This window comes from Pangasianodon hypophthalmus, chromosome 7 (assembly GCF_027358585.1).
Source record: "Pangasianodon hypophthalmus isolate fPanHyp1 chromosome 7, fPanHyp1.pri, whole genome shotgun sequence".
NCBI lineage: Eukaryota > Metazoa > Chordata > Actinopteri > Siluriformes > Pangasiidae > Pangasianodon > Pangasianodon hypophthalmus.
Genome location: NC_069716.1, coordinates 10,656,810 through 10,668,042, shown reverse-complemented (window position 1 = coordinate 10,668,042; position 11,233 = coordinate 10,656,810). Strand labels below are relative to the sequence as shown.

At 40.1% G+C, this 11,233-nt stretch overlaps 1 protein-coding gene across 2 annotated transcripts; it reads right to left on the bottom strand.

Annotated features, from left to right (window-relative positions):
* Positions 1–4,789: 4,789 nt before the first annotated feature.
* LOC113542670 (POU domain, class 3, transcription factor 4-like) lies at positions 4,790–11,015 on the bottom strand. Of its 2 annotated transcripts, XM_053235753.1 has the most exons (3): positions 7,502–11,015; positions 6,319–6,477; positions 4,790–4,953 (listed from the first exon to the last, which is right to left on the bottom strand). In XM_053235753.1, the coding sequence occupies exon 1, from the start codon at positions 10,868–10,870 to the stop codon at positions 9,800–9,802; it is 1,071 nt and encodes a 356-aa protein (XP_053091728.1). In that variant the 5' UTR covers positions 10,871–11,015; the 3' UTR covers positions 4,790–4,953; positions 6,319–6,477; positions 7,502–9,799. The 2 variants fall into 2 exon arrangements, with proteins under 2 accessions (XP_053091728.1, XP_053091727.1); XM_053235752.1 differs by lacking the exon at positions 4,790–4,953 and having other exon boundaries at positions 6,055–6,477.
* Positions 11,016–11,233: the final 218 nt, after the last annotated feature.

The window sequence follows — 11,233 nt, the reverse complement described above, 5'->3', positions numbered from 1 at the left end:
TTTCACATTACATTTCAGACCTGGACCAATCATAATCTGGTCAATAAATGGGTTTAATTTTATTTATTTAAATTTTTTTTAAAAATCTGTCCTGTTATAACGCTCACATAGGAGAATTTGGTCTATCAGTAACATTCACGCAGGAAATCTTCCTTGTGTGTACACAACAGTTCTTCAATTCATCTACACATACTGTCTATTGCCGTGCCATTTTTTCCTCTTTTCAACACTTATTCAACCACAAAGAATGTGTAGATTACCTGTTTCTCTTCTTGAATGATGCGTATGTTATTTGAAGGGATCATTTCTTCAGTGGACAGAATATTTTTAACTAATTTTGAGAAAAAAAGTAACGCAACTTACCCACTTGCAGCTGTTGAGATAAAGGATAAACGATCCCTAGTACACGCACATTTCTACGGTGGAGTCACTTCAGAATTATAATAAAAGTGGCTCTCGCAATGTAAACTTTGTGAGCGTTGCTACTCCTTCGCAGACAGAATTAAAGTTTACCTTACAGTAGGGCTCCTTAAGCCTGCAACTGATTAATCTTTCCCACATAAACAGCAACAAGGTGGTTATGAGTTAGATTTCCTATGTAATTCAGTGTTAGTGAATCCATCTTTTGATGAGCAGTGAGGGGTGTTGCTAACGTTACGCAGGTGGACAGACACATGTTACGTTCACAGCTGGGATAAAGCATTGTTTTCGGGATTGTGGGATTGTTTTCTTTCCACTTTTCTGAAATTAAAAACCTAACTTAAAAAAAAAAAATTTTTAAATACTGTGATTGCTTATACCGTCACTTTATTTTAGTTTCCATCGTACTGAACAATCTTTTTTTCTTTTTTGGGGAAAAAAAAAATTTTGTTATTGTGATTTGTTACAGCACACTCAAATGTGCCCACTTTCTGTAAAATATGCCATGCCATGTCAGGATGCAGTTGCTTTTCTGACATCTAGATGCCCAAGTAGAAACCACAACCACCAGCAGTGTGATTTAGTCAAGGCCAAATCTTCATTGTTACCAAGATGCAAGAGTCCAAGAAGGACTCATTAGTCATAATCAATTAGGAGCCCCACACACAGAGTGTCTCCCGTGGCACAGATGAAAACAGATTCCCCTAGATGGCAGTGTTTCTTCAGGCTCTACTTTATGTACGTAAATTTATCTACATTTTCATTATTTCCAGGACACGTGACTTCATTGACCAAGGCTTCAAAGTGTGGGTGTGTCCCCCAAATACTCAGTAATCAGTATTTTTGCATTGTTCACTAGTTTATTTATCGTCTGCCTCAGTCCTTCACCACCAGCTCCTCCCTCCTATACCTCCTAGTCTGTGCTAAAACACATTTTGCTGCCACACACACACACACACACACACACCTTGAATGTGTCTACACTTTGCCACTGTCAGCTCGGTTAGAATAACCCCTCTGTGAATGCCACTGATCACAGTATGCCAAGGTAAACAGTGGTGTTAATTACACTGTCAGACACTTCTCTTTATTCTGGGCCTCATCACATTAATCACCCTTTAACGTCTACTGCAATTTTCTAGAGACCTTCTGTTTATGTTTGGGCTCGTGGTTTTGGTGTATTGGAGTCATCTTATTTGCTTTGTGCATTGTTTAGACGGATAGTATGTGTCTACGCTGTGAAATTGCTCCTGTTTGCGTTACAGCCTAGATGGAGGTGCGCTCAGGTGTGAATCTATTTATGCCAATTAAAGATGAGCCCCTGAAGTAAGCCAATTAATGTGCTGCGCTTAATGAAGTCATTAGCTGTCAGATTAGCTTTTGGAAATGCCTGTCAACAGTACATGCAGGCAGAACACTTGGCTAATAAAACCAGCAAAATTAATGGAGTGAATAGCATAGATAATGACTTAATGTGGAACATATAGGACAAAGACTGATCAGTCTGGTGCCTTAAATAGAGATGTCACTGAGGCAGTGGTTTATTTGAAAAGATTTCTTGCTGTGCTGTAAATAGTTTTGTATCACATGCATTTGATGCATGTTGGAAATTACAGAGCAACTAAAAACCCCTCCTTGGCTGTAGCTTGTTTTAGGGACACATCTGCATGTGAAGTGTTATGGAAGTGTGTTTTTTTAATACTTTATTTTCTACAAGGATATGCTAAACTTTGCTTTTAGTTCAATGCTCTTGACATTTTGTCCTGAAAACGTTTTAAGTTTTTTTTTAAAAAAAAAAGTATCCATGGGAATCTTGGGCTGGAGTAATTGCCAAAAAGAGATCAAGAGTCAAATATCTACAATACTAAATTGATCAGCACAGCCTGACAACCAACAGTATGCTCTTTAGACAGTTGCAAACTGTACATCCAAAAGACAAATGTAGACAGAATGTTAGAATGCTGTGATCTACGTATATACGAACTGTAGTGAATCAAAGATTATAATGCCTGGGAAATTCTATTACTGTACTTTAAGATAGAAAATAAATATATGCGTAGAGTCTCATTCAAAAGCAGTGACCCTACTTGGCTGCAACATTTGGAAATTAGCAACTCTTTGATTGATGAGTACAGGCTGTTCACCTCTCTCATGGAACCCCCACTGCATAAGCTGCATCATTTTGCAAAACTGTTTTGATCATAGATACAAGCACCTTATTAACTATCCACTCAATCTGTAAACCTTACATGTGCATTCATTAACGCTGCATTTGTACTAAGGTTACAACACCTGTATGGTACTTCATCAACATCCTTTACACTATTTCTACCTTACCTTACCCTTTATGTTTATGCTATGAAGTATAGCATTGAGTATATAGCACAATATAATACAGCTGCAAAACTTTAGAGATTAACTGCTCATTACATCCAGTATGAGATTATACCGTTGCTTGGCACACAAAAATATTGAGAATAAGGAGACATAATATCGGCAGATTTAGAATATTCATTGTCCACATAGTTTTATTTATAATCAGTGGTTGTGCACTTATGCAATACACGTACACAGGTCCTTCTGTGTAAGTAGGCTAGGCTGTGAATTAGTTACGTGCATTCTCATTTAAAGGTGGCAGAGCTTCTGTGCATGTTCTCCCCATGTCCACATGGGATTCCCCCAGGCGTCCCATCCAGGGTTCCCACTTCACGCTCAGTGTTCTCAGTATAGACCCTGGATCCACCACGACCCTGACCAGGATAAAGCAGTGGCTGAATATGAGTGAGTGAGACTATTCTGATTTACTGATGCTTAATTACATTTAAGGTCACTTGTTATAGGTCATCTATACATTTAAAATTTTAGTTTAGACAATTCAGCCTATTTATATTCACACAGTTTGCTGGATAAGCTCTCATGGAACCATAGTTGTTCCTTAACCTTCTATTGCACATTGTTGCCATATGGCAATACACCATTTTATTTGGATACTTTAAATTACTATAGAATAAACAAAGAGAATTAATTTGACAAGAAGGACTCAGAACCATTTTAGTGATGTTTGGCCATTTGGGACACACATTTTCATTGGTTTAGGTCTTTAATTTCATCTTCAATGACATTTAAAATCTCCAGCTTTGTCACCGTATTCTAATACTGTATGAACACAGTAGACAAAGGAAAAATTACTGCAGATAAAGATGTTGGCCTGAGAAAAGCTTGTTCTAAACAACAAGGTTTAGAAAATCTTCAATATGTTCCACATTTGTAACCAGTGTTTTCTTAAATTCAGTATAAACAGATTAGGTAATAATCACAGTAGAAAACCACCATAAAATACCATCAATCTTTAAAATTATATGAACACAATACACTATTGTTAACAATTGCGCTCTGTCTCTCTCTCTCTCTCTCTCTCTCTCTCTCTCTCTCTCTCTGCCTCCTTGTTGCCATTCTACATTGCAAGGAATGTAGCATTGTCATTGGGTTATAAGAGGGCAATTACATTAATGTTAGTGTGTTTCACTTCAGTTGAAACCGTTTTAAGATTGTCCCCATTAACCTTAACCATGCTGTCCCAAATTACCATGATTAAATCACAAAACTGTCATAAATTTACCTGGATTCACACTATTTATCTGAACATAAATAATACAAAATTTAATAATAGTCATTATCATGGCTAAATGGAACGCTGCGAGGCTCATATCAGTGTATGAAATATGAAATCTGACCTAATGTTAACTACTATCTTTGAATTTGAAATATTAAACATTCATTCATTCATCTTCAGTAACCGCTTTATCCTGGCCGGGGTTGTGGTGGATCCGGAGCCCATCCCAGTAACACTGGATGCGAGGTGTGAGCATTCACGCCGGATGGGACGCCAGTCCATTGCAGAGCACCATGCACACACACGTATACACCTACGGGCAATTGAGCATAGAGAACATGTACAGAAACTCAATATCAAACATAGTAGTATTAAATTTCAATCAATAAAATGTTACCTATTTTCTTAAACTTCAGCAAGCAAGTTGGGTAGCTGGCATCTAGTGACATTGCATAGACTCTGAAATCCTCTGTACTTACCAGTCGCTGTAACTACATCCATGTTGTGCATCAGGTGGAGGGAGAATTTCTGTTTAAAAACCAATGCCAAAAGTAATTACAGTAGAAAAAGCTGAGTGGGCCAATGGGATAGTTTTTGTATAGAGCAATGGATGGGAAGTACCGCTGGTTAGCCAGCTGAGTAAAGGGCTGGTGAGGTAGGAAAACATAATGTTAACTGAAAGGTTTTTAGTGAAAAAAATGTACATTTCATACAAGATATGCACATTTTATGGAAAACTTTTTATTTTAAATGAGCAACTAATACTAAAAACAGGGGCTTCATCTGCCAGCCTGGGGCTTCACATGGTCGGCCTGTGGGGCTGCTGAAGCGGCCTACGACAGCCTCCTCCTTATCCTCCTCCCCTCCTCCATCACAGATGACACAGCTCCTCAGTGGGGTGTGGACTGGCTGAGCAGTAACTGAATCAAAGTAATGTTTTTTTTATAAACATGTTTGATCAGAATATGGATCCTGCCACATGATGAACACTTGGATACCAGAAGCCTGCACTAATCTCATCCTGATCATCTGCAGATTGCATGTTACACATTTGTGTGTACTTTTATGCATGAATTCAGTGGCCTGTTTTATAAACAGAAATACCGGAAAACAAAGCAGTTCCCGACTACCATAAAGCCTAGCTCTTCCACCTCATAGCATCATGTTTGGCTTTGCTAAAAGTTAAGACAGGATCACAGCTGCACAAAAATAACTAACTGTGTACCAAATGACAATTGTTGCCATGGCTGTAACTTTGAGTACACCGAGGACCAGACTGTGGTAGTTTTAGAAGGTGTTTTTTTGTTTTTTTTTAACCTCTCCAGTTGACAATTCGCTATGGAAAAAGTGTCGTCCTGATAAGCTGCTATGCAGAAAGAATTGCATTCCACGTCTACTCAATCAGTGCTGATGACTGGTGCTTCTCAACTTACCTCAGAGCAGCTGAGGAGCACACTTCAATTTTGCCCATAGACTTAATCACCCACTATGTTTAGCTCTCATGGGACTTGAGCCACCCATTATAGAAACTTTAGTGTGCGTATATACAGGGTTTTATGGTAAATAATAGGCACTTGAGGGGAGAAAAGATTTTGCTGGTCTGTTTTAGTTAAAAAGTTTACATGCACACTGTCTTATTAATTATTGTACCTAACATCTTTTTCCTAGAATAGAATATTCATTTTGCATATGTTTTTTTCAATGAGAATATAATATACAAAATAATGAACACCTCAGTTCTATAATTGACAATAATTAGATAAAATAGATTGTGGACCTCAGTAGAATTTTGATCCTGGTTACACGATCCCGATTGTCACATCAGCACATTGCATGCTATAGAATAGTAGTAGGTAGTATTTGTAAATTGCAGGATTTACAAATATACATTTGCATTCCTTAATTTGAATTTGTAAGTAAAGTTTTGTTGAATTTGGTTAAATTAGATCAAATTGTATTCCATGGCTTGAATTTATGTACTAGGTTTTAAAATGAAACTTTTATGATAATCAGGTGCAAAATTGAAATTTAATTTTTGTGGCACGATCCATTATCCATTTCAAATTCAGTTCTTCAAATTCAAACACAATCTTAACAAAGGAGCACATATTTGATAATTCAGATAAGAGTATTAATGGTAGTATATACAGAAATGTTGTTTGTTTTTTTTTGTTGTTGTTGTTTTTAAATTAATGGTGTTTAGTCTAATGTAACATTTGTGATAATGGTAGCTAACAATTTATAAAATATAGCCTACTCTTAGACTGTAATAAGTGTTTCCTTACCTGAAATAAAAGATTCCAACTTTCAGCTTCTCCGCTTCTCTTTCTTTCGCTCAACTTCCTGCAGTCCTCTCTGCTTGCCTGGCTTGCCTGAACCTTCTCGCTGTGCTCATTGGCTGAGATGGAGATGATGAGATGTGCTCCTCTGCTGTTCCCAAGTCCCTGGATTGTAGTGTTTTTAAAACTGGAATGTGAATTTGAAATAGATTGCGCCAACAAAAATGTACTTAAAAAAAAGACTTGAATTTGAACTTTTTATGCCTGATTATTCTGAAATTGAACTTGAAACCTTGTACACAAATACAAGCCATGGAATACAATTCCAATTTGATCTCATTCAACTTCAAATCTTCATTTATAAATTCAAATAAATGCTTAAAAATCAGTGCATTTTAAAGACACATTGTAGTGAATATAATAATGTAATAATAACAGTAGGCTGTTTTTGGCTTCACACCCAAACTAAGGTGAAGCTCACAGTGTATAGTAGGTGTAGTTGTTAATACAGTGGATTTCTATAGAGGCTACGCTTCACTGACGCGCAAGTGGGTAAAACAGACACGGCAACGCGCGCAGCCCGACGCGCAGATTCGCGTTTAACGCGCGTCTGCGCCGCTGGTGGACATCAACGCTTGTTAAAATGGAAGCGTAACTGTCACGTGTGACGCGCGTCTCACGCGTCTCACGCAGAAACGCGTGAATGGAGCCAGAGGAGGAAACAACATCGCCTCATGAGTGACTGAGTGAGTAAATATACCTGACAAAACAGACGAAATCTGCTAGAGAACAGCAAAAAACATGGATAGGCCTATTTTTAACCATTTTGAATGTCTTAAAAGTTTTTTTTTTTTTCATATTTTGGTCCTCTTTGTGAACTTGATATACACATTTTTTTAAAACATAGATAGTTTAGTGTTTTATTTAATGTAGATATTTAAAATTACTGAATGGTTTGCTGCTAACATGTTCTACCATGTTAAAACAGGAGAACCGAGAGCTGCTTGTTTTCCTGCAACACTCCGGTTATTAATCTCTCTAAAAGTTCAAATTTTCAGGGCGTAAGTGTGGCCCAACAAAATCACTTCCCTGAGAATGAAGGTAAATTTTTGCAGTTCTTTCCACACTAGTTTTCTGAACACTGATTTAAAGTGTATCTGGGTGTAAAATACAGCGAATAAACCCCAACCTTCCAAACTTTGGCTTGGGGCGCGCGAGGCGCGACCTCCTGTGGTGAAGTGCACACTCCGGAAGCGCTGGACAAATTAGCCGGAAGGACGCAGCGCGAGGAGGGTCATTATGCAAATCCCAGACGTCACTTTCCGCCTGTAAACAAGCCTTAGCTTTTCTGCACAGCAGATGGGCTGCAAAGTGAAGCTATTGTGTCTGTTTCGTTTGTGGTCACTTGTTTTAACTACTACTGATAATAATAATAATAATAATAATAATAATAATAATAATAATAATAATAATAATAATAATAAATGCACAGGTCATAGAGCAGCTGCAATACAACTTTCGCACATCATTTTCATGTAACAAACTACATTATGCTATTTAAGCTCCTTGGCTCCTCATCCGAACCTCCCCATGGGCCTGAAGGTTGCAGGCGGAGAAAATGCATATATTAGTCTGAATTAGTATTCATGTCAGGAACTGCATTTCAAGGCAAAGCCCCTCTTTCCCTCTCCTTCTCTCCTTCTCTCTCTCTTTCTCTCTCTCTCATGCAAACAAACAAATAAACAGACTTTAGGCATTAGGCCTCAGTTAAGGTGAAAGAAGTGAAGAAGTGATTCCAGTCTTAAGGCCGCTGCACCCTTAAAACACTTCTAGATAATCTCTAGCTGATTATCTTGCCAAATGTAGTTTGGATAACCCTAGGTAATTTTAAATTCCGGTATGAAATGCATTTCCTCCTCGTTTAAAATGCACGACAGACACCAAATATTAGTCCAATAAATAAAGTGTGAAATATGGTTGAATTAATTGGAAAGCAAAAAGAAAACCAAAAAGAAAACATTATCATCATAAGAAATTATAATTCCAGATACTATAATAATAATAATAATAATAATAATAATAATAATAATATAAGTCAGCTGACATTATTACCTACATAAACCTGACTGAATCTAATCTTTTGATAAACAGGTATTGAACCACTGCTAGAAAGTAGGCTAGAACTCAAATTATACCAACAAGTTGTTTTATTCCAACATACATTATACAGTTTGCTCCAAAAACATAATACAAGCTTTATATTGAAAATAAATAATCGCTTGACCTGTTCTTAAATTTGGAATAGTACTGCCGAAAACGTCAATTTCTTTAAGGAAAATATCTTTTTTTTTTACATCACTAAGTGCATGAATAACTAAACGGTATTTCGTTTAAATTAATAAATTCAAAAAGTTTGTAATATACAAAACTGTACAGTATTGGAAAAAATATTTAGGAAACGAACCAATAACAGGAGTATTTAAGATTATAAAACTTTAGATACTGAAGGTGTACAATAAAATAAGTCTAGGCTATAAGTGTAGCGCAACGCTTTCACTGGTAAAGTAGCTTTCTGCTCGGGTTTAGTGTTCAGTACACAGTAATGTGGTCGATGATAGATGAGTCAAAAACAAGCGCACAACATTACAACCAGAAAAGCAGACGAGTTTGTTTGTGCGTTCCTTTTCAGAGCAACATTTCTCTCAACTAGCGACGTGCTTCTCAAGTGCTGTACTTTATTTCTGCCTTGTAATATCGCACGGAAATAAAAGCAGCCGATAGGGACATGACTAAACTCAAAAACTAAACAAAAAGTGAGCAAATGCTTGCAGATGAAAGCTTTCAAAACGCGCGAGGCTTAAAATGGCCGTCGACAGACTTCAGAGCTCAGTGATGGAGATGGACTGACATGAAATACATCAGATAACCATCAGTGGGACTGGGCAGGCTGTCTTCTCATTACAGAAATGTGCAAATTAAACACAAACGCATGGAAAGCGACGCAGCTTGACAACGAAAAACAAAGCCCATGCGATTATATGCGGGAAAATGACCAGCCTACTCAACCTGATGTAGAACTGTAGGCTATGTGTTTCAAACCAAGGCGCTGGGAGGTCTTTTTAATAGGCACAATATTTTCATATTCTTGCTGTGATACAAAAACAACAACAAAAAAAATTTTGGTAAAGAACGTCCATTTGCGATTCAAATAAACATTGTTTTTTTTTTTTTTTTTCTTTTTTTTTTCTTCGCATTAATGCCCATTTCTCTGGAAAGAAAAAAAGTCCAAAACTGAAGGGCAACATCTCGCTTATTGTTTTTTGTTTTAGGGGGGCTCAGGGAGTTTCGCTTCTTGTCATTAAGGGATTAAGAAAGCAAAAAAAAAAACAGAGATTGAGAGTTGGAGAACCAAGAGCCACCGTAAAGAAAGAAGAAAAAAAAAAGATGATGAAAAGCCAAGATTTCCGTGCAGCGCGAGCGCTCTTGGTCAGAGATCACGGCAGGAGGAGCTGTCCGCGTTCACGGTGTGGGAGTAAACCTCGTGTCCTTGCTGCTCTCCCGGCGGCGTCATGCGCTTCTCCTTCTGCCGTCGGTTGCAAAACCAAACGCGCACCACCTCCTTCTCCAGCTGCAGGCTGTCCGCCAGAGACGAGATCTCCTGTGCCGCAGGTTTGGGGCACTTCAGGAAGTGGGTTTCGAGCACCCCCTTGACGCTCACCTCGATCGACGTCCGTTTCTTGCGCTTCCTGCCCTGCGCGGCGATCTTATCGATGCTACTCGGGCTGCCCGTGGACGAGTCGGCCTCTTCGAGCCACTTGTTCAGCAGCGGTTTGAGCTTGCACATGTTCTTAAAGCTGAGCTGCAGCGCTTCGAAGCGACAGATCGTGGTCTGCGAGAACACATTGCCGTAAAGCGTGCCGAGTGCCAGCCCGACGTCGGCCTGCGTGAATCCCAGTTTGATCCGCCGCTGTTTGAACTGTTTGGCGAACTGCTCGAGCTCGTCAGAAGTCGGCGTCTCCTCATCCGAGTGGTCGTGGCAGTGGTGCGCTCCCAGCTCGCCGGGCTCGGGCGTCTCGCGTAGTCCGGGATGCAAGCTCTGGGTCGGCGCAGAGCTCGGTGGTGGCGGTGGAGGCGGCGTTAACCCGCCGTGCATGCCGTTAACAGAGAAACCCGTCTGGGAGTAGAGGTTGATGGATGAAGAGTTGTGAGACGCGGGCGTGCCCCATGCGCCCGCATGATGATTCGTGTGCGGCGAGTGGTGCGCCACATGCGCCGTCGAGCGGTGATGGATGATCGCCCCGAGCTGAAGGTCTTCCCGTCCCGGCTTTACGTCCTGCTGCTCGAGCGACGCCGACCAAGGGCTGCCCTCGGCTAAGCTGCTCACCCACTGGTGCCCGATCGGGTGTCCATTGCTCTGCACGCCCTGCAGGTAGTCGCTTTGGAGCAGTTTCTGGTGGTTTCGGAAAGGGCTCCCCCCTTGTTGCATGACCGAGGCGTCCGGGTGGACCATGGAAGTCGAGCTGAGAATGCTGTAGGGATTCGAAGCAGCTGTGGCCATTGCTTACCAGAGATCCCCCCTACTAGTTATAATGTGGCTAAGGGAGCAGCTTCAGCCTTTGACATCTCCGAGACTCTGGAGCCAAAGCGGCAGGCTGCGAAATGACTGGCAGCCGCGACGGCCAATCGAAACGAGGCTCACCGCCTCGCTGGTGTGTCACAGCCACTGGTGAAGTGGGAGGCCTCTTAAATCCCGACGATACCCGAGCATTTGTGGAGTAAAACGACACAAAACAGGAAGTGAATCTGTGCAGTGCAGAGATCTTGTCTAACATGTAGATCATGTTTACTGTACTATCCCCTATGTTGAGGTGCTGTCATTACCCTGGATTTCTCGCTCACATACACTGACATCCTGCTTCTG